We start from the raw sequence: 23,954 nt of genomic DNA on the forward strand, positions 1-23,954 counted from the left end.
GAGGACACGACGTCCACAGTTTCCAAAAACAATTTGAAATGTGGACTCGTCAGACCACAGAACACTTTTCCAGTTTGTATCAGTCTATCTTAGATGAGCTCAGGCCCAGCAAAGCCGACGGCGTTTCTGGGTGTTGTTGATAAACGGTTTTCGCCTTGCATAGGAGAGTTTTAACTTGCACTTACAGATGTAGCGACCAACGGTAGTTACTGACAGTGGGTTTCTGAAGTGTTCCTGAGCCCATGTGGTGATATCCTTTACACACCGATGTCGCTTGTTGATGCAGTACAGCCTGAGGGATGGAATGTCACGGGCTTAGCTGCTTACGTGCAGTGATTTCTCCAGATTGTCTGAACCCTTTGATGATATTACGGAGCGTAGATGGTGAAATCCCTAAATTCCTTGCAATATCTGGTTGAGAAAGGTTTTTCTTAAACTGTTCAACAATTTGCTCACACGTTTGTCGACAAAGTGGTGACCCTCGCCCCATCCTTGTTTGTGAATGACTGAGCATTTCATGGAATCTACTTTTATACCCAATCATGGCACCCACCTGTTCCCAATTAGCCTGCACACCTGTAGGATGTTCCAAATAAGCGTTTGATGAGCATTCCTCAACTTTATCAGTATTTATTGCCACCTTTCCCAACTTCTTTGTCACGTGTTGCTGGCATCAAATTCTAAAGTTAATGATTATTTGCAAAAAAAATAATGTTTATCAGTTTGAACATCAAATATGTTGTCTTTGTAGCATATTTAACTGAATATGGATTGAAAAGGATTTGCAAATCATTGTATTCCGTTTATATTTACATCTAACACAATTTCCCAACTCATATGGAAACAGGGTTTGTATATGATCCATAATATGTAGTGTCTTTCTTATATTGTCTTGTGTTTGGCGTTGATGTATAAAACCTGTTTGCTCATTATGTATCAATATAGGTAAGACATCTTCTAAGCGTTTGGCCATGATGGAAGTAAATAGTTTATACATTGAGAACCTGTAAGATCCACACTCAATTCTATCCTTGCCTTCTTTTGGTATAGCTGAGATACTTGCCTCCTGCCAACTAGGTGGCATTTATGCCTTTTTTTAAACCCAATTCAGTGTGGGTGTCACAGGGTAGACGTGGATTGTATTGTTTTTATGCATGTTATGTATTTTTTGGGTTTAATGCGCATGCTTTTTATTGATTGGTTTTATTAATTTGGTTTTGTTTGAGCGTGCTGAGTTTTAACGTTGCTTCTACCCTGTAGTCACTGATGGACCTAATTGCCTCCACCTGTACAGCCCTTTTTTTAATTTGAGTGACAGTTTTACCGGGGAATGGGAGCACACACATGGCCAGCCAGGGCAGCCAATCGGCAGCGGTGAGGAGGGCCGTCACTCCTGAAAAGAAGGAGTTTGATGGAACGGAGGCGAAGGTTGAGGGTTGGTGGATTGGCCAGGAGGCAAGAGTGGAAGTGGACCAAGGATCATGGCTGACAGTGAGAGTGTCAATTGTTTGAATCTTTTTGGCCGTTGTGCATGAACTGATTTGTGAGTGGATGGAGAGGGAAGGGGATAGTGAGGGGATGTATGAGGAAGGTATGGACATGGATAGGACTAGAAGGGAGAGAGGAAAGAAGGGCAGAGGAGGTCGTGAAGGAAAGTCGAGTGCTAAAAGAGTGCACGAAGATGATGGAGTAGAAAGGAGGAAAAAGATTATGGTAGATAATTGCAATATTAAATATAAATTGAAGTCAGATCAAGACATGAAGGATATTAGTTTGATGACACTGGTTAAGGGATTCAAGAAGAACATTGGAGAGGTGGAGATGGCCAAAGTGCTAAAGGATGGAAGTCTTTTGATCAAATGTAACAATGGAGAGCAAAAGAACAAAAGCAATGCGATTGCAAAAGATGTGCAATAAGATAATAAAGGAAAGAATGGAAGTGGTAGAACGAAAGGGGGCAAGAGGAGTCGTGACACGAATCCCAAGAGGAGAACATTTAGATGATTTGAAAAGATAAATAAAAGGGAGAACTGTCACAATGATGAAGTGATTGATGGCATTTAGAAACGGAGAAAAGACGGAGAGCGAATCTGTGATAGTGCAGTTTGTCCAGGAAGTCCTCCCGGAAAGAATCATGATAGAATTTTTAAGTTTTTACGTTAGAGCTTACATCCCACCCCCAGTACCTTGTTTCAAGTGCCAACGCTATGGGCACATAGCTAGTGTGTGTCATGCTAAGATGAGATGTGGAAGGTGTGGAGGGGAGCATGAATATGGACAATGTGGAAGTCATGAACAGATCAAGTGTTGGAACTGTGGCGGGAATCACACAGCAGCTTATGGGGGATGTGTCATTAGGAAACAGGCAACAAAAGTACAGCAAATCAGAGTAGAAAGAAATATTGCATATGCAGAGGCAGTTAAAGTAAAAAAGTGGAGACAAATTCAAGAATTTCCATGGACAAACTAGTTGTGTTCCTGGCATACGTAATAAATTGTACAGAACAGGCAAGAAAAAAGACTGAGAAGATCAAAATAATTGTCAAAGCAGCTGCAAAGTTTTTAAATGTAAAAGAACTATCTTGGAAACAGGTGCAAGGTGAACTACAGAGAGTAGACGAGACAGAGTCATGTGACCACAATCCAACGCCATGTTCATTGTTCAGTGGAATGCCAGTATAGCAAACGGACAGGAATTAAAGGGATTCATTAATAATATGAAAAGTAATTCAGAATCAGAATCAGATATACTTTTTTAATCCCCGAGGGGAAATGAACATTTTCAGCACAATCCCATTCAAGATCAGACAAACATTACAGTAACCATACATACATAAACCACATATAATATGTATTCAAGAAACATGGCTGAAGGCAAAGTTGAACTTTATAATAAAATAATATATAACAATACGTAAAGATAGGGATGATGGGCAAGGAGGAGGATGTGCCATACAACATGCATTATACAATATTAAAAGGAACACAATAACTACAAATAGTAGGGGTAGAAATATGGAATAATAAAGAAAGGTACAAAGTGCTAAACTTCTATAATCCATGCAAGAAATGACAAATACATCAAGTAGAAACAATAGTCGAGTCCATTCGGTGTGGTGACTTTTATACACATAGCACAGTGTGGAGTGAAAGGATGACACTATTGACTTGTCTGTTAGGGACATCATCAACAGCAGCTTGATTTCTGGCTGTGTCCCCTCTTTTTGTAAAAGAGCTGTTGTTGAGCCTTTGATTAAAAAAACAGGTTTAGATCCGACAAGTTTGTCAAATTATCGGCCCATTTCCAAATTACCTTTTGTGTCAAAAATTCTGGAGAAATGTGTTTTAGCGCAACTGCAGCCTTTTTTTAGATGAAAATAGCACTTTAGGTCCATTTCAGTCTGGATACAAAGCTTTGCAAAGTACTGAATCTGCACTTTTAATGGTTTTTAATGACTTGCTTTTAATGTCTGATTCTGGTAGCTCTGCCATTTTAGTGCTTTTAGATCTTACAGCTGCCTTTGACACAGTCGACCACACAATTCTTTTAGAGCGCCTGAGAGACTGTGTGGGTGTCAGGGGGACTGCATTAGAGTGGTTCAGATTAGGGATAATGTTTGATAAGAAATTATCGAGTTCGAGCCTATTATCGAATCCTCTTATCGAACCGATTCCTTATCGATTCTCTTATAGAGTCCAGATAGGTTGTTGTATATGGAAAAAAACACACAATAATTGGTTTAACAAAAGCTCACTTATATTATATAAGAAAACAATGTAATCTAATAAATAAATAAATATTGACTGTTACCCCCCTAAAAAAATAAAATAAAATAAATAAATATTGACTGTTGTTACCCAAAGTATATATTAAGTGGGATTTTTCAGAGAAACAAATATATACAGTAACACAAAAACAACCTGTCTCTGTGATCACTATAGGTGTATAAATTATAATATAGTGTTAAATAAAATCAGTCCTTTGGGCACAAAACTGAAAATAATACAGTTCTCCAAAAAGTGCACTTCTGCTGCTATTTGACATAACTGTTTGTTATGATGCTTTGACATTTTTGCACTTTATTTCTTTATTGAAAGAACATTCTATGAAGAGAAAAGTTGTTTGCAAATGTGGTTACAATGCTAAAAAAATGAAAATTTAAAGCTGAAAAAAGAAATACACTTTGAGTTAACATTATTTCTTTATAGGGGGAAAGATGTTATGAGCTGGGGAATATAACAACTACAATACCCAGCATGCAACGGGAGTGACGAGCATGCGCGGTAGCCCCGAAAAGTGTTGCATGTCGTCACGTATGAATGAGGTTATGAGCACGCTGTGAAAGTAAACGTCAAGAACTCAGCCAACACGCCTCGTCTGCATTATTTATAATTAGACAGACAACACATATACAGTGTGATTTGGTTTTGTTTACAAGGAAAGAAAAACAAAAGTTAAAAAAGGGAGATGTGTATATATATATGTATGTGCTGCGGTTGCTTTAAGAACGTTGCGACAGCTGCCGTAAAGGAGGTGCGTTGCTATGTTTCCGGTTGGTCGTAAAAGTGTTCATCATGTGTTTGTAGTCTGCTCAAATCTCTCAGTAAAGTTATTCATTTGATTATACCTTTTGTTTTGAACTTTATTACACCTTGGAGCGCTTTTTCCCGTCCATTTTTTTCCTGCTTTCGCTATCTGCGCCTAATGACTGAGCTACGTGACGTCATTTCTTGTGATGTCCCACGGAGCATTTCTGGTTGGGACTGGATTCGTTCCGAGGGATTCGAATAAAGAACCAACTCTTTTTCTTTACTATAGTGGTCTCGATAACGGGTACCGGTTCTCAAAAAGGGATTAGAGTCCGAGAACTCGGTTCTTTTCTTATCGAACAACCGGGAAAACCGGTTTCGAGTATCATCCCTAGTTCAGATCCTACCTGTCAGAGAGGTCCTTCTCCGTCAGGCTGGGGGACACCACCTCTTCTTCTGCTCCGCTTTACTGTGGTGTCCCCCAGGGATCCATTCTAGGCCCCATCCTGTTTTCCTTGTACATTATCCCTCTTGGAGAGATTTTTAAGAAACATGGAGTGTCTTATCACTTTTATGCAGATGACTGCCAAATTTATATGCCAATTTCAAAAGGCCACGGCCCCCTGACACCCCTTCTCAACTGTCTATGTGATGTCAAGGCTTGGTTAGCCCAGAATTTTTTAATAATGAATGAGGGAAAAACGGAAATTTCAGTTTTTGGTCCGGCCCTCACTGACTTGGGACCATTGCAAAATGATGTGCGTCCCAAAGTCAGCAGCCCTGGCGTCACTATAGACAGCCATTTTAAATTTAACAAACAAGTCAATGGCGTTTTAAAATCGTGTTTTTATCATCTTCGTCTTTTAGCAAAGGTAAAACCATTTTTATCTTTTAACCTTTTTGAACAAGTCGTGCATGCTTTTATTTAAAGTGGCCTGGACTACTGCAATGCACTTTATGCTGGCATTAGCCAAAAAGCTCTCTCCCGGTTGCAGTTAGTCCAGAAGGCGGCAGCACGACTTTTAACAGGGGCCAGGAAACGTGAGCATATAACCCCAATTCTTCAGAGTTTGCACTGGCTCCCAGTTCATTTTAGAATTGATTTTAAATCCTTGCTGTTTGTTTTTAAAGCTTTACATGGACTGGCACCTCAGTATATCTCGGACCTCATCGAAATTTACACTCCTGCGCGCGCTCTGAGGTCCGAGAGCCAGCTCCAGCTCGTGGTGCCCAGGATGAGACTTAAAACCAGGGGAGACAGGGTCTTCTCTGTGGTCGGCCCTAAACTCTGGAACACTCTGCCCCTCCATGTTCAAACTGCTTCCACAGTGGAGTGTTTTACGTCTCGTCTTAAGACCCACTTTGATTCTTTGGCTTTTAACACTACGTGAGTTGTGTGGTCTTCTGTCCTCTGTTGTCCTCTGTGTTTTTTTTTTATACATTTTGATGTCTATTTTACTGTTTTAATTGGTTTTACCCTTTAAAATCGTTTTTAATCATATTTATTTTTTATATTGTTTCTGTATTGGTTTTCTATTCATTTATTCTTTGTTTTTATTCAGTCATTGGTGTAGCATAATATTGTTTTTAATATTGTTTTTAATATCGTTTTTAATATTTTTTTAATTTTGTTTTTAATATTGTTTTTAACATGGCTGTGCAGCACTTTGGAAACATTCTTGTTGTGTAAATGTGCTATATAAATAAAGTGGATTGGATTGGATTGGATGAATGGAATGGGGAAACATTGGAAGCATTTTTGGAGGAAAAATAATTGGTGTGTGTGAATGATGGGTGGGGAACAAGGTTAGATGTAGTTACGGGTAAAGAAACAGCAATAGATTTAACACTAGTGTCACAAGGGTTATCAAGAAAGGTGGAGTGGGAAGTAAATAAAGACAGCACTATAGGAAGTGATCACTACCCAATCTTCATTCACATAAACATAAAGCAAAGGACAGAAAGCACTAAGAAAGAAGGAAGATGGAAGTATAATCACAGTGGTTGGGGACAATTTAGGGAAATGACAGACATGACACTAAAGGAAGTGGATATAAATCAAAATATTTAACAACTAAATACAGATATTACAAAGTGCATAATAGAAGCAGTCAAACAGAGCATACCAAGGAGTAGAATAGGGAAAAGAAGGAAGATGGTGGACACAAGCGTGCACAGACGCAATAAAAGAAAGGAATAGAGCATTTAGAATATTAAGAAGGACACATCATTTTCAAGATGTGATCCAATATAAAAGGCACCGAGCTAAAGTAAGGTACGTTATTAAAAAGACAAGAAAAAACTATTGGAGAACGTTTTGTGAATCATTAAATAGAACTACTCCTTTAGGCCAAGTGTGGGGAATGATCAAGAACATGTCAGGGATCAGAAGTCAACATAAACATCATGTGATGAAAGATGGGACACAGTGTGTGGTAGAAAATAAAGAAAAAGCAGAACTTTTAGCAAAAACATTTGTTAAAGTGCACAGTAATGATCATTTGAGAAATGTAGAAACACAAAAGAGAGAAGAAACAATTAGTTTAAATATTGGGGAAATTATGGAAGATAAGGATAATGGCTTTAGCAACACTATAGATATGACATTTTCTGTGAATGAAATGCTTCCAATATTGAAAAAGGTTAAAAATATGACACCAGGAAAAGACCAGGTGAGTTACCAGATGATCAAAAACTTAGGGAACATAGGCAAAGAAGTGGTCTTGAAATGATATAATAGGATATATGAAGAAGGAAAATGAGCAGCTGAGTGGAAAGAAGCTGTAATAATTCCAATATGCAAACCAGGGAAAGACCCAGAAGAGGCAGGTAATTATAGGCCGATAGCATTGACCTCACATTTGGGCAAAGTAATGGAAAAAATGATTAATGAAAGACTAGTATATTATTTAGAGTCAAAAGAAATAATAAAAAAACTACCAAAGTGGATTTGGGAAAGCAAGAAACACAAACGAGCAGCAGTGCAGCTGGAAGAGGAAATTAGGAAAGTACAAATAAATAAAGTATAACTGCAGTATTTTTTGACATAGAGAAAGCTTATGATATGTTGTGGAAACAGGGGTTGCTGATAAAACTAAATACAATTGGAATTAGAGGGAAAATGTATAGATGGATAAAAGACTTCCAAACAAGTAGAACAATATTAGTAAAAATAGAGAATGAATACAGCAGAGTATATGAAGTGGAAAATGGTAGAAGACATTATTACTAGAATGAGATTAGGACATACATATCTAAATAGTTGATTGACATTGATAGGAAACATAATACAGGACTGTGTGACTGTTGTCATCAGATAGAAAGTGTAGGACATGTTTTAATACATTGTAGGAAATACAACAGAGAAAGGCAAATACTGGGAAATAAGTTAGCGAAAAAGACTGGGTTGAATAAAAGAATATAAAGTAGGGATCCACCTCGGTCCACACTCCATTTCAGTAGGTGGCGGTAATGCACACCACAAGGCTGCTTGTCAACCGCCATTAAACCCCATTTACTTCCGTGGTCATGTTTCCTCTTACGTCATTGACAGCGATCGATAGCACTTCTGTTTTGAGTGCCCGTCGCTGGAAGGATACTTCGTCTTTGACAGCTGCTGGAATCTGAAGAAATCGATTATTGTTTTTTTTTTGTACAGGCGCGAAACAGGACAGTCGCGTGCCGGTGAAGGACCCCCGGCAACTTTGTGACTTTATTGGACGCAGCCCCGGAAGTAAATGGGGGGGGGGGAAGAAATTTGGCGTGACAACTTTGTTTATCCCTCACGAACTTTGACCTCGACAAATTGGACATGCGCAGAAGCCAACTTGGAAGTGGTCCATTGAAAGGTTTCTAGCGCGACCTCCTGTACTGTAGAATGTAGTATGGACCATAGGACAGGACGAAGAAGTCCCGTTAAGAAGCTGTGGAGGCCTAAGATGCTCTACTAGTCTGCTGGAAATCCAAAGAAGACGAAGGAGTAAAAAGCAAAATGGCGTTTGACAGAGACGGCCTAAACGTGGCCACTGGCCATTATTGTTTCTCTATTTGTATTTAGTGCATACATGTACGCATATATGTCGTGTAGTAGATGAAACATTGTTAGTCATTGTTTGTATCCGGATACATTAGTCTGAGCGCACTTTATGTGCTAGCTTAGCTTGCTAGTTAGCTTAGCTTGTTAGCTGCTAACAAAGAGACGCGGACGTTATCGACACATCGCTAAGTAGAGATCAAATGTGAGTGTAAAGTGTTGTGATTGTGTGAAAATGTGCGAAAGAACGATAGCAAAGTATGAGGAGGAACTTTGTCCAACAAAAGAGGAGAAGGAGCGACAACATCAACTTATGGACGCTGTTTTCAAGAAACATCAAGTTGTGTTACACAGAACAGGTTTGTTTACTTCTTACTCTCACATCTTTACTAACTTTATATTTCATTAGCAACAATTTTCTTCAATAGGAAGATGCTTTGTCTTGTGGGGATGATGCAATGCTTTGATTTAGATTCTTCATGAAAACGAGACAGTTTGAGGTTGATGTTCCTCTCAGTTTGTAACAATGTGTGATTGATTGATTGAAGGACTTATGAGAAGTTTGCATAGGAAAGGGTACAGTTTCATCACGGTACACATTCACTGCTACAAGAAAGCCTGAGATGGTTTCAGTTGAAATATTTTTTCACTTACACAGAACACAGTATTATGTAGAAAGTAGCATTTAAAATACAAGTATAATTTAAAAAAACAAAAGGCTTTGTTTATTCCCAGTTACGAGTAGCCACAACCTGTAATGTCTTTTCAATGCAGCTTTGAAGGAAGTAAGGGATTTACACTCCTTTATGACTATTGATAGGGAGTTCCACATGTTGGTGGTATAGCAGGCAAACAAATAAGAACCTTTTTTGGAGTGAAATCTGGGTTGAATGGGATTCGTTCAACTACCTCTAATGTTGTAATGGTGAATACATTTTACATGTATGTAGTCAGCTGCAAAGGTATTTTAGTGGAATGGTGTATGTTGGTGTATGGAATCAGATTGATACCCAAATTTGTGGTATCATCCAAAACTAATGTAAAGTATCAAACAACGGAAGAATAAGTGATTATTACATTTTAACAGAAGTGTATATAGAACATTTTAAAACAGAAAATAAGCAGATATTAACAGTAAATGAACAAGTAGATTAATAATCCATTTTCTACCACTTGTCCTTAATAATTTTGACAAAATATTAGAATATAAATGACACAATATGTTACTGCATATGTCAACAGACTAAATTAGGAGCTTTTGTTTGCTTACTCACTACTAAAAGACAAGTTGTCTAGTATGTTCACTATTTTATTTAAGGACAAACTTGCTATAAGAAACATATGTTTAATGTACCCTAAGATTTTTTGTTAAAATAAACCCAATAATGTACTTTTTTGTGGTCCCTTTTGTTTAGAAAAGTATCAAAATACATTTTAGTACAGGTCCCGGTACCAAAATATTGGTATCGGGACAACACTAGTAAGAACAGAATTTGTCGGTTGATTCTTTGACTACCTTAGTAATCATGTTTTCAAAAGAGAGATTAGTCTCTACGATGCAGCCAAGATAGGTAATCTCATTTTTGTTTGTTATAATATTGTCACCCACTTTGACTGTGAAGTTATCTACTTTTCTGAGGTTAGGAATTGACCCAAAGACCTGTGTACTTGCAAGTACCAGCGTGAGTCTTAACTTGCCAGTTTGTCATTGAAAGCCTTGCTAGTGTAGGTTTTGAGGATTGTAGCTTTGCTTGTGTTGTGGCCGTCAGCCTCGGTTCTATGTTCTTTATGGGTATAGAATAAAATGGATTGATCACTTAAGCCGCATACAGTAGTTCCTCTTGTGATGATCTTAGACTGGTCAGAAGTAACAACGAGGTCTATGATAGTTTAAAAGGACTCACTCACCCTGGCAATGTTGGTGACACAGCTTAGTGAAGATTTTAAAAATGGGTGCATCCTTTCAGGACATATCTGTGTTCCAGTCCCCAAGAAGATGTAAACCTGTATCAACATGTTTACACAAAACTCACACAGTCACTAAATACATTTTATACTGTAATCAAATCTAATTTAAGTTGTTATTTTACTTCCTGATTCTGACCTACATGCAACAATAAGTGGAAGTAAACATTTATTTTCAATAACCAAAGTAGTCAACACTTGATTTATTAAAAGAACATAAATGTGACTGACTTTCCTTCAGCGTGTCGTAGATGGTCTCCAATTCCTAAAGAGGAATTGTTGATGGAGATACTCCATAAAAACACCACATAGTAAAACATGTTTTGGTAAAAGTTCCTTTTGTCCCAGCCAACAAAATGACCGCAAGAAAGTATTCTGCATGATGACATAAACATACCATGAATGTTTTTTTAAGTGATATTGAAGTTATGGTAATGACTATGTCATTACAAGATTGTGGTTACGTTTAGAGATAAAGTTTAGGTGTAGTAGACTGTATACAGAATAAAATATTTACACACTTTAGACCAGTGAGTGTAAAGTTAAGAATGCCTCAATCAATGCTGTCTCGTATTTATAAAACACTTTTCAAATTGGCCCCCATCAAATTTTCAAGTCGGTTTTTGTACTCACTGTACCAATTTTGAATTAATTTTAGGAAAAAAGGTGGTATTTCCCGTGTTTTTATAGTTTTTTTTTGCTATACACGCTTTTAACACAACACACAAAACAACACAAATAACATCACACAAAACAAGACAAATAATGTCATTGTGTTAACAGTGTCAGTCCAAAACTATTTCTATTCTCTCTTTATCTTATTTACCCAACAGACGTCCAGCAGCCCCCTCACATTAAAGAAGAAGAGGATGATCCACAGCCCCCCCACATTAAAGAGGAAGAGGGAGAGTGTCTTCTAGGGCAGGAGGATGATGATGTTACCAAGTTTCCACTGACTGTTGTCTCTGTGAAGACTGAAGAGCATGAAGACAAACCACCTGAGTCCTCACAGCTTCATCACAGTCCAAGTAAGCACAACATCCACATATCATTTTATTCTCAGGGCATTCAATCCATCACAACTGGACTGTTCACTTTGTCTTAGAAGACGTTTGTCCTCTCATCCAAGTAGGCTTCATCACTTCATGCACATAGACTTCAAGTCTTAAATCTAATCACTGGAATTTTGGGGGGAACTGCACTTTTTTGGGGAATTTTTTCTATCGTTCACAATCATTATAAAAGACATGACGATGGATATATATATATTTTTTAAATCACTTTCTAACTCTTAAATGTAAATAAAATTCCACTTGCAATGGAGCCAATGGGAGGTCCTCTATAACCATCCAAAAAGCACCAACAATACTCCATTTGCATTTCGTGGCTTGAATAGCAACCAAGTATTAGTGATATTGTTATTATAAGTGCTAACGCAGACAAACTATTTATAGCTTGTGTGTCTATGTTGACATCACCGGCTGGTGAGCTCCTTCCTCGCCTCGGTGCTGGTGAAAGATTATTCCATATCATGAATCGTGCCTCTCACCTAGATAGTAGAAAGATGAAGATGTACTCTGACAAGTTGGTACCGTTTGACAGCCAATTTAGACCCGGCAATGGCGAACGACACAAAAAGATGCTTGGCTTCACCCCCCTTTTCCGTGCGACGATTATAAATCATTGTTTATCTCAATGGGAATATAACAAGATTATATCAGTCTGTGTCATAGTGACAACAGACCTTGTACAGTAAGTGATGTTTTTTGTTTGTTTGTTGGCTCTCATGAATTCTGTATTGTGTATTATTCAGTGATGTTGTTAAAAAAAACGAACATTGAGATGTGTTTTTGAAATGAATTCGCTAATGAGCAAAAATATGCAAATACATATATACCTACACTTTCTGACAGTCGCTTCCGGATGCGTCGTTTTGTGGGCAGTCTTATTCACGTGGCTCACCTTCGACAGCGTCTTCTCCCCGTCATCTTTGTTGTAGCGGTGTAGCGTGCAAGGACGGGAGTGGAAGAAGTGTCAAAAGATGGAGCTACCTGTTTTAATGACATTCAGACTTTACTTAAATCAACAACGGAGCAGCATCTCCACATCCGTGGCTCACTAGTGCAACAACAACATTGGAAATGTGTCCCGTGAAAAACCGTCCGACCGGAACTCTTTAATAACTAAAGTTCCTTGGGTGAATTATGTAAAGTCACTACATCGGTATCTTTTAGTGCTTTACTGACAGATTTTTACACTACTTTATAATAGAAATGGCAACAGCAGAGGGTGAATGTCCCATAACAAGAAGATAGAGAAAAAGAAGGAGCTTATCGACTATGGCATCAGCACGGACGTGCGCAAATTTTCAGGACTTCTGAAGATCTCAAATACAGATCAGCAGGTACCAGAAGGTAAGAACAGTTGGTTTTGCATCATATTGTAAAACAAAACACCAGATAATGTGTCTGCTAATGGGTGCCATTTTAGTAATACTTGTATCTCTGACTACGGTAGCCGTAATGGGCCGACAATCCATCAAGCGGTGCGGCTTCAAAGTCGTACTAAAACATTTTGACGGATTTTTGAGTGCCGTGTGTAATGTTCTTTATTTTCAATGGAACATTTAACGTTTTGTTGTTTAATGGTGGCATATTGCAGTCTACAGGTATCTCTTATGTGTGACTACCATCATCTGGTCACACTTATCATTACACCATGTACTAAATAAAATTGCTTCGAGGTCGGTAAGCACAACCAGAATTATTCCATACATTAGGCGCACCAGGCTGTAAGGCGCACTGTCAAGTTTTGAGAAAATGAATGGATTTTAAGTGCGCCTTATAGTATGAAAAATGCGGTACATGAACAAAGTGAGCCTCTTGTCAGTCATTCACAATCTTTGTTCCGGCTACTTGCAATTTCCTCCACACGTTTTCCTGTGTGCAGTAGTGTTAGCGACGTTCACTTTCATGTTGGAGATAGAACTAGTCATTTTAAAACAACGCTGAATTTTAATGTATGCATTGCTTTGAAACTGTAGGAGAATAATTTTTATTCAAGTCCTCGCATCAGCTGGTAATTGATACAGGCCCCCATATAGCTGCCGGGGGATATGCCTGTTGTATGATTCTTTAATTTTGGGTCTTTTAGAATCAGCATGTCTTTGTCCATTTGTGTCAAGAAGCTGAAATTAGGTCTGAAAACCTTTTGACAAGTTGACTTCATGCCAATAGGACTTTTCAAAGTGTAGAATACCATCCGCCTTAAACAGAATATTCTACTTTGAAAGTAAACTGGATCATTTATTTTGTGTTTATGCATGACTTCCTGTCCCACACGAGCAGATTTTAGCTCAATTGAACCACCTTGTTGTGTCGACCACTAAATATAGAAGCCGGGCGGTGGAAACTGACACATTGACTTGAAAACTAAAAAATGGAACGAGTCTGTCGCCGTGGCGCCGCCGTTCCACATCCAGTGGAAATCCCCGGTTACATTTACAAACGTTGCTTGGCGAGATAAATGACGAAACCATACTTTCAACCCACAGCACTCGCAGTGAGCAAACTCGACCACAATATGGCGTCATAGCAGAGACAACAATACAGATTTACACTGTAAACAACCTAATATTTTCTCCAAGTTTATACATCAGTAACTGACAATAAAGTCACAGGGGGCGCTGGAGCCTATCCCAGCTGCACTCAGGCAGAAGGGAATTTATGGCAATATAGATTTTAGGCCATTTTGCCCACTCGTAAAAAGTGGTCTTCTTTTCCTGTGAATAATGTTGTAAAGAGCAGTGTGTTTGTTTTTAGGCCAATTCATATAATAAATTGTTATTTTAATTACATGTAAATGTACTGAATGTCTCATGTGACCGAACAAATCTGGACATTTCTCAAGCATGTTTGTCATTTTGTGTCCTGCAGACGTCTGTGAAGAACAACTTCTGCCTGAAAAACAGGAGTGTAGCTTCAGGATGGTGAAGGAGGATCCATCAAAGAGGAAGACCAGGCGCCACGGACCCTCTGGCGTCTCCTTTTCCTCTTTGACACAGACCCTTCCCTTTATAAAGGAAGAGGAACACTCACTGACCCCCCACATTAAAAAGGAAGAGGAGGAACACAGCATCAGTCAGGAGGGCGAGCATCTTGAAGGACTGGAGGAGTTCCCAGTGACTGGTGTCCCTGTGAAGAGTGAAGATGATGAGGTCAAAGGTGAAAGTGAGGAGAAGAGAGAGGCGGAGCCTCCAAGCAGCAGCTCAACACAACACATGACAACAGAAGCTGATGGAGACCACTGTGGAGGATCACAAGCAGACAAGCTCTTAGCTCCACTATCAGATAGTGAGGACACAACGTCACACTCTCCTGACACTGATGATGAACACTCTAAAGATGATAAGACATGTCACACTGACAACACTCACTGGAAATGTTCTCACTGTGACACAATGTTTAAATACCATAGTTCTCTGAAAAGACACATGAGAATACACACCGGAGAAAAACCTTTTATCTGTTCAATCTGTGGTAAAGGTTTTGTTCTAAGTAACTATTTGAAAGTGCACATGAGAAGACACACTGGTGAAAAACCTTTTATCTGTTCAATCTGTGGTAAAGGTTTTGTAGTAAGTCGCAAATTGAAAGTACATATTAGAACACACAATGGTGAAAAACCTTTTCCCTGTTCAAACTGTGGCTTATCTTTTACAAGGAAGGAACATTTGAAAGTACACATGAGAACACACACTGGTGAAAAACCCTTTTCCTGTTCAACCTGTGGTAAAGGTTTTACACAAAATCAGAATTTGAAAAAACACGCTAGAATACACACTGGTGAAAAATCACATTCCTGTTCAATCTGCAACAAAAGCTTTTGTGAACGATCAAACCTTGTAAGACACATGAGAAGACACACAGGAGAGAAAGTGTTGAGTTGCAGTGTGTGTGGTGAAAGATTCTCTTATAAGTACCAGTGTAAGAAACACAAGTGTGCTGGTGAGAACAGCAGCAGCAAATGAAACTGCAGGATTAGAAATAAACTGTCAAGACTTTAATTTGGACTTTCTAACAACATCAGCACATATAACATGTGTGACATTGTTGTTTGTGTAACAATCTTTTTAATATGCTTCCATCCATCCATCCATTTTCTACCGCTTATTCCCTTCGGGGTCGCGGGGGGCGCTGGAGCCTATCTCAGCTGCATTCGGGCGGAAGGTGGGGTACACCCTGGACAAGTCGCCACCTCATCACAGTAATATGCTTCTACATTTATAGATTAGATAGTTTGAAATATTGACGTTAAAGTTAAAGTACCAATGATTGTCACACACACACTAGGTGTGGTGAAATTTGTCCTCTGCATTTGACCCATCCCCTTGGGGAGCAGTGGGCAGCAGCGGCGCCGCGCCCGGAAATCATTTTGGTGATTTAACCCCCAATTCCAACCCTTGATGCTGAGTGCCAAGCAGGAAGGTAATGGGTCCCATTTTTATAGTCTTTGGTATGACTCGGCTGGGATTTGAACTCCAACCTACCGATCTCAGGGCGGACATTACATATTTATATTTCTAATTGTTGTTAATCCCATAGATTAGCACCTTTATATGATATACATATGTACTGGTTCACATCTGAAACATCTTCTGGACCACTTCAGGAAGCTTATTATTATTTACTTTATACATCATTTGAACAGTTGTCTTTTATACAATTTTAAAAATGTGTAACTATGAATAATTTGTTGGGTCTCTATAATCCATTTTATTAATGATCTTTATGACTCTCTTTTGTAATATGATGATTGTGTTGTGATTGTCTTATATGTATGTTCTCAGACTTTATGCAATATAAAAGTGAGAGAAAATAGCTGAATTGTTTGTGGAAGGATGGTTTTGTTTTACAAACCTACATTTGTGGATTAAAAAAAAATTCCCATTATTGGGTTTTAAACAAGCTGAAGACTTGTCCAGGGTGTACCCCGCCTTCCGCCCGTGTGCAGCTGGGATAGGCTCCAGCACCCTCCGCGACCCCGAAAGGTACAAGCGGTAGAGAAACGATGGATGTGTTTTAAACATTTTTATGTTTTTTTTTTAAATTTTTAAACATCCCCAAAACAATATCAATATCAAAAGCCAATATTGTACATCATCCCACAGAGATTTACTTTGCATACATTCATAAAATAAACTGTGTATTTTGTTTCCCTATCACAGAACGAACAAGTGTTGTCTTCAATTGCAAAACAACATCCTAAAAATTATTTTAAGTGTTGTTTTTTTTTTTGTTAAATATACTATTTTGCTTTTGGAAGAATGGAAACTTTCAAGTTATGTATATTTTTTGTTTGTTTGTTTTGTTCCAGAGAAAACACAACAAAGAAGAAATAGTAAAAAATTGTCTAATGTCAGAGTTTCAAATCTGTAATATTGTGTCCATCCTCCAAAAGCCCAGAAAGTTTAGAAAAGAGTTATGAAAAAGGTGAGATGCTGTATTTAGAATATTTTGAACGAAAGCTTTTATAATTTTTTTAAATGATTTTGTCTATTTACAGGTCGTTAAATCTTCAAATAATAAAATACTTTTATCAGTCAATAAGTGCATCAGCATCATGCCTTTTTCAAACCATTGCTGTACAACGATAGGTTTTTTAATATAAGAACAATTCCATAGTGGAGTATTGTGTGTGATGAAGTTGTGTTTGTAAATTAGTTTCCAGTACAACAACACTTGCTGGTAGGGATGGGTACCGTTCACATTTCAACCGATGCGGCACAAATTCCGGTACCTTGAAATCGATACCAATCCTCAACGATACCACTTTTTGGTACTTTTGTGTGTGTTAATAATATGGATTGTTTGTGATAATTAAATCTACATTTTTATTGCAACATTTAAAAATGAGCTTGTTATGATAAATGTTGTCCTTTTGTTACATTTTTATTATCATTCACAAGTACGTTTATTTACAGTTGCAAGTCCAATACACTCGATGGTGGTAGTGTAAATTCATAGTGTTTTTGTTGCGCCCAAAAAAGTGTTAATACTGTATATATTGTACTTATTACTCACAAGTCTTAGTTATAGTTTTCATTAACTAATTTAGAGGTGTTAACGTCATGAGAAATTGCTAATGCTAATCAGTAACATGTCAAAAGCAAAACCAATGTATATTAGCATCAAGCTAGCACAAGTTTCCGAAAAGTGGAGCCTTAATTTACCTACTTTGTAGCATTTTTTGAGTCAATTTCTTTGTTGGCATTGACAATTGCAACGTTTGGCTGAGTCAGCTCTCAGTGCTGCTGGAGTGATCACCAAATGTCGAACAGAGGTCAATTAGTTTTAAGTTGAATATTCAACAGACATTCAACATCCAGCCAGGCTAACTGTTTGTCCCCGGCATTGAAAACTTATGCCCGTCTGTCAGTCCGTGCTGACAAGTGCTTTAGTTTAAGGGACCGTCAATAAAGTACTTGTCATTGGCTCATAAAGAACATTTCAATTGTCAATAGCTTTAGTCATGTGACCTAGAACCTCAAACCTACTTTCATATTGTTTGTTCATCACTGCTATAGCTGGCTCATGCCTTGAATTTCCCAGTTTTAAGGGATAAGCAGTAGAAAATGGATGGATGGATGTTTAGTGACAGGCTGGAAACTGTCAAACCTCAAGCCCGCCAAGTGCTTGAACTCAAAGCAGTTTTACACGGTCATAGACTGAGAGGGTGCAGACCAAGAAAGAAGCCTCTGTCCCCAAGTTGCCAACTCTAAGAAGGATTTACTTATAAGACCCCCACACGTTCAAGCCGTTTTTGGGACAAAAGTTAAGTGGTCAGATGAGACTTTGCTTCACTTCCAATCAACAGTGAAAAGGTTGATCTTTGTACACAAGCAGGTTTTCCAACAAGACAACAATATTAAATACACATAAAAAACTGCTTTCAAAGGGTTTTAGGCAGGTTTCTGGAATGTCCGTTCCAGAGACTCGACCTTAACCCTGCTAAACATTTGAGAACAATGCTTTGAACAGGCTCTGTGCCAAGAAAACAACACATTTTAATCTAATCTACCAGTATTTCCAAGAACGGGGTCAAATATGCAAGCAGAATTTTGCCAGAAGCAGTTTGCTTCATTTTTATGTATTTTTACGCGTTGTGAAGAAACCCTGAATTGCGCCGTCGTAAGAACATCAGACTTTCATTCTGAGTTTCCCGGATTCAAGTCCCTGTTCTGCTGACCAACAATATGCTTCGATATCACCCTGCAAAAGTCTCCTTCTTGCCCTCAAATGTCAGTATAATAAGTCCAGTACTGTTTTCAATAATGATAAATGAAGTGTTTAGTGAAGTGGAAGGGTTAGTGGAGGTGGAACTGTTTGTGATGATGGAGTGATGTGGAAGAGAGGTAGAAATACACACCATAGAGAAAAGAAGATTGAAAAAGTAGTGAATAAAGTTCAAGAATGGGGAACAGCTTGGGGTTTAAGATTCTCTGTTGGGAAACTAAAGTCATGAATTTTACAAAGAGGAAGGTTCAAAACAAGCTCCAAATTAAGCTGTATGAAGAAAATTAAGAAGAGTATTTTAATATTTAGGAATATGGTTTAATAAATATATGAACTGGTCAACCCACATCAGCAAAATAGTGGATAAAAGTAAAAAGGTGTTAAATATAATGAGGGCTTTGAGGGGTAAAGATTGGGGGGCTGATAGACAGGCAATGAAAGCAATATATGTCACTTTAATTCCATCTGTTATTGATTATGGATGCATCATTTATCAATCTGCTTCAAAAACATTACTTGGGAAAATAGACAGGATCCAATCACAGGCACTGAGGTTTTGTTGTGGAGCTACTAAATCAACCCCAGTTGCAGCATTACAAGTAGAAATGAATGAAAAAGCTTTAGACATGAGAGGAGATCAACTGTCAGCAGTTTATTTGGCAAACTTAAAAGGGTCCAAGCAAGAACATCCAACTCACCAAGTGTTACTAAACTGCCATGAAAAAGAGGGAGAGTTTTGGATGGATAATAGGAGACATAAGTGAAAATGTTTAAATTGACAATATTAAAGTTAGCCTACAGTTCCAATCCCTGCAATACCACCGTGGATGTACCATATCCCAGATGTAGATATGCAATTACTAAAGAATATAAGTTTAAATCATTACCAGACAGAAAAATGGATTGAGGAAAAAATACTCAAGAATATGTTATAATACATACAGATGCATTAATTTTTTTCTACAATAAAAACCACCACATGTCTTTTAGATTCAATTCCAACCAATTTTTAAAGAATATTTGATGGTTCTTTGAGAGAGGAGATTTTAAACATCTTAAATTGCTCACTTCAAACGGGGGTCTTTCCTGCTGCTTTTAAAAAAGCGGTGGTGAGGCCCCTGCTAAAGAAAAGCAATTTAGATGCTGGCAATTTTAATATTTACAGACCAGTATCAAACTTTGCATTTTTAAGTACAATTTTAGAAAAACTTGTTTTCAAACAATTATACGATTTTTTAAATAATTGCACAATTTTAGAGAAGTTTCAGTCTGATTTTAGGGTGAACCACAGTACAGAGACGGCCCTTTTAAAGATCGTGAACGATCTCAGGTTGAGTGCTGACTTTCAAAAACTGTCAGTCTTGGTTCTACTGGATCTTAGTGCTGCCTTTGATACTGTGGATCACCTCATTCTTTTAAATGGACTGAAACACCGGGCAGCACAGCGGAAGAGGGTTAAGTGTGTCTGCCTCACAATACGAAGGTCCTGGGTTCGCTCCTGCGCTCGGGATCTTTCTCTGTGGAGTTTGCATGTCCTCCCTGTGACTGCGTGGGTTCCCTCCTGGTACTCCGGCTTCCTCCCACCTCCAAAGACATGCACCTGGGGATAGGTTGATTGGCAACACTAAAATTGGCCCTAGTGTGTGAATGTGAGTGTGAATGTTGTCTGTCTATCTGTGTTGGCCCTGCGATGAGGTGGCGACTTGTCCAGGGTGTACCCCGCCTTCCGCCCGATTGTAGCTGAGATAGGCTCCAGCTCCCCCCGCGACCCCGAAGGGAATAAGCGGTAGAAAATGGATGGATGGATGGATGGACTGAAACACCTGGTGGGTCTTTCTGGTACTGTTCACAAATGGTTCACTTCCTATCTGTCAGACAGAACATGTTTAGTAAGTATGGATACATGCTACTCAAATACCCATGACATCACATGTGGTGTGCATCAAGGATCAATTTTAGGTCCCTATTTTTTTTAATATTGACATGATTCCACTTGGCAGTGTCATCAGGAGACATGGAATTAATGTCCACAGTTATGCTGACGACACACAGTTGTATATTTCCATGCGTCCTGATGACCCAAGACCAATTGATACTCTTTTTAATTGCATTTCATACATTAAGTCCTGGATGGCAGATAACTTTTTACAGCTGAACCAGGACAAGACTGAAGTCTTAGTCATTGGCCCTGAGACCCTGAGAGAGAAACACATATCAAAACTGCAATCATTGTCTTTAACTCCATCAATTTTAGTGACAAATCTGGGTGTCGTTTTTGACTCTGACCTTAGTTTTATACCACATATAAAAAATATAACAAAAATACGTTTTTATACTCTTAAGAATATAGCCAGAGTTCGCCCAATTCTCTCTCAAGGCAACACAGAGACGCTAAAGCATGCTTTTATTACAAGTCGTAAAGATTATTGTAACGCCCTGCTTTCTGCTCTTCTTAAAAAAGTTATTGAACCTTTGCAATTACTCCAAAATTCAAGCACGTGTCCTGATGAAGACCAGAAGGCGGGCTCACATTACACCAGTTTTAAAATCTCCGCATTGACTCCCCGCGTGTTTTAGGATCAATTTCAGGGTTCTACTTATGGTTTATAAATGTTTATAGAGGCTTTGCAGCTGACGTCATCAGCCACGTGACATTAGCTTGGCGGCCATCTTGCCGGTCACCAGTTCAGTGCCAGTCAACGACTCACACACGCTTTCTTGTTAGATCTGCTGCTATTTGAGCTTGGAAATGCCGGAAACCTGCTGTGCTTCTATAGATTCCCGGCAAACATAAAAAAAAGCGATAAATGGATCGCGGCGATTTGTCGTGAACGATGGAAACCTACGATTTACACAAGGATATGCAATGAACACTTCATATCAGGTATGTAAACAAACTATTCACCCCTGATTTGTTTCACAAAATGTGAAATAATACAATATGGGATGATACAAATATAATTGTTTAAAATGCTGGGTGCATTTTCCTTACCTTGGTCATGAGAAGAAATCGATTCTTGTTTGGAATCTGCCATATCAGCCCATCATGCACAAAACCTGCTGTAAAATACTTGTAGGCATCCAGACTCTTGTATGCCTTAAGGTCCTTTCCAGTGTACAGAGATGGTGAATCGACGAGGTAATTATAAATGTCTGGATATGAGAGATCAGGCAGGTCGGCTGTTGCAAAATGCTCAGGTAATTTTAGCATGCTTCTCGGTAAAAGGTACAGACCCGTTGTGCCAACAAGGTTCAACTTCTCTCAGTAACGTTTCTTGGACTCTTCATCCAAATGCACAACTTCATTGGATAGCAAATCAGCCATAATTCGGATGAAATCGGTGAAAATGTAGCGCAGAAATCAAACTGAATCTGTACGAACACGTAGGAACGAGGTGACCGGTTGACCGGCAAGATGGCGGCATAACACAAAGTCACGTGATAAAATCACGTGACTGCAAAGCCTCTATATGGTATTGGGCCTTCTTATCTTTCAGATTTGCTTTTACCCTATGAACCTGAGATCCTCCGACACTGGTCTGCTAATTATTCTAAAAGTCAGGACACAAAGTCACGGGATGGCATCTTTCCACCATAATGGCCACTGTCTGGAACAGCTTGCCGGAGGACCTCAGCCGAGGCTGCGGAGAACGTTCATGTTTTTAAGAGCAGGTTTAAGACCCAACTTTTTGATTTGGCTTTTACCTGATATTAATTTTTGTAGAGATCTTGGTCCCCTGGGTTCTTTGGACCACCAGTCACCGACATCACCACTCCTTTTCAGAGTTTACAACACAGTTTATCCATCCATCCATCCATTTTCTACCGCTTATTCCCTTCGGGGTCGCGGGGGGCGCTGGAGCCTATCTCAGCTACAATCGGGCGGAAGGCGGGGTACACCCCGGACAAGTCGCCACCTCATCGCAGCAACACAGTTTATTTTACAATAATCTTGTTGGATTGTGCAAAAGTCTTTGTGCTTTTCAGCAATCGTCTTTTGCCTCGATTGAGCACATCAATGGTCTCTCTGCTCTGCTCCGACTCGTGTTCCACCTTCAACAGCTCTCTCCTCTCCTTCCCGACTGCTGCCTTTAACAGAGCGACAGGTGATCAGACAAACACTCTTAGCTGTGTCATCTACGCACCTGTCGCTGATCTTGAAGCCGGTCCTGGCACATCCCGTTTCGTTGCAGGCTTGCAGGCCACGCCCCCCCACCCACAATTATTTTAATGAAGTTATTTGTATTTTACTTTTCATCCTATTAGTTATGCAAGATTTTATTTAGTTCTATTTATTTGTTATATATTTATTTTATTTGTATATTTTTACTTTTTTTTCTATTCATATTCATATGTCTTAATTGTATTTTATTTTTTTATCTCTACTCATGGTTCTTACTATTTTACAAATTGTTTTATTTTTATTTTCCAACATTCCTCAGATGAGCCATCTGCCTCAGGGGTTATCGGCTGTGCTTGTGGGGGCGCTTTTGTGTCAGCGTCCTGGTGACCATGAATAAATAAAGCAGGAAGTGTGGTAACATTTCTCTGGTACCTGCTCATGTAGGAGTTGTGGGCAATGAGTTAGCAGATAGATACACAAAACAAGCAAGCACTAAAACAGAAGTAAACATGGAAATGAACCACAGTAAAGAAGAAGTGAAGAACATCATTAAGATAGAACACAATAAAAAGTGGCAGGATAATTGGAATAAGGAGAGAAAAGGTAGAGAGTATTACAAAGTCCAGAGGAGAGTAGATGTAATGAGAGGAGGAATAGAAATAGGAAGGAAGAAGACATTATTACTAGAATGAGATTAGGACATACATATCTAAATAGTTGATTGACATTGATAGGAAACATAATACGGGACTGTGTGACTGTTGTCATCAGATAGAAAGTGTAGGACATGTTTTAATACATTGTAGGAAATACACTAGAGAAAGGCAAATACTGGGAAATAAGTTAGCGAAAGAGAAGGTTAGGTTAGCAGTGGAAGATATTTTAGGATTGCACTCAGAACACATAGCTTATAAAGCATTATATACATATTTAAAAAAGACTGGGTTAAATAAAAGTATATAGAGTAGGGATCCGCCTCGGTCCACACTCCATTTCAGTAGGTGGCGGT

At 38.7% G+C, this 23,954-nt stretch overlaps 2 protein-coding genes across 9 annotated transcripts in view; one reads left to right on the top strand and one right to left on the bottom strand.

Annotated features, from left to right (window-relative positions):
* The window catches only part of LOC133664736 (zinc finger protein OZF-like), a 519,603-nt gene that overhangs the window by 154,537 nt on the left and 341,112 nt on the right, over nt 1–23,954 (bottom strand). The window lies entirely within an intron of this gene.
* LOC133664739 (zinc finger protein 501-like) overlaps nt 8,372–23,954 on the top strand; it is a 178,710-nt gene continuing 163,127 nt past the window's right edge. For 4 of the 6 annotated variants that reach the window (XM_062069621.1, XM_062069622.1, XM_062069625.1 and 1 more), the window contains exons 1-2: nt 8,372–8,922; nt 11,362–11,556. In XM_062069621.1, the coding sequence (XP_061925605.1) occupies nt 8,799–8,922; nt 11,362–11,556 (319 nt within the window). In that variant the 5' untranslated portion in view covers nt 8,372–8,798. Of the gene's footprint in view, nt 8,923–11,361; nt 11,557–14,463; nt 16,995–23,954 lie in introns of those variants that run through there. The other 2 variants (XM_062069629.1, XM_062069626.1) reach the window with 2 other exon arrangements.

The sequence above is a fragment of the Entelurus aequoreus genome, linkage group LG14 (assembly GCF_033978785.1).
Source record: "Entelurus aequoreus isolate RoL-2023_Sb linkage group LG14, RoL_Eaeq_v1.1, whole genome shotgun sequence".
NCBI lineage: Eukaryota > Metazoa > Chordata > Actinopteri > Syngnathiformes > Syngnathidae > Entelurus > Entelurus aequoreus.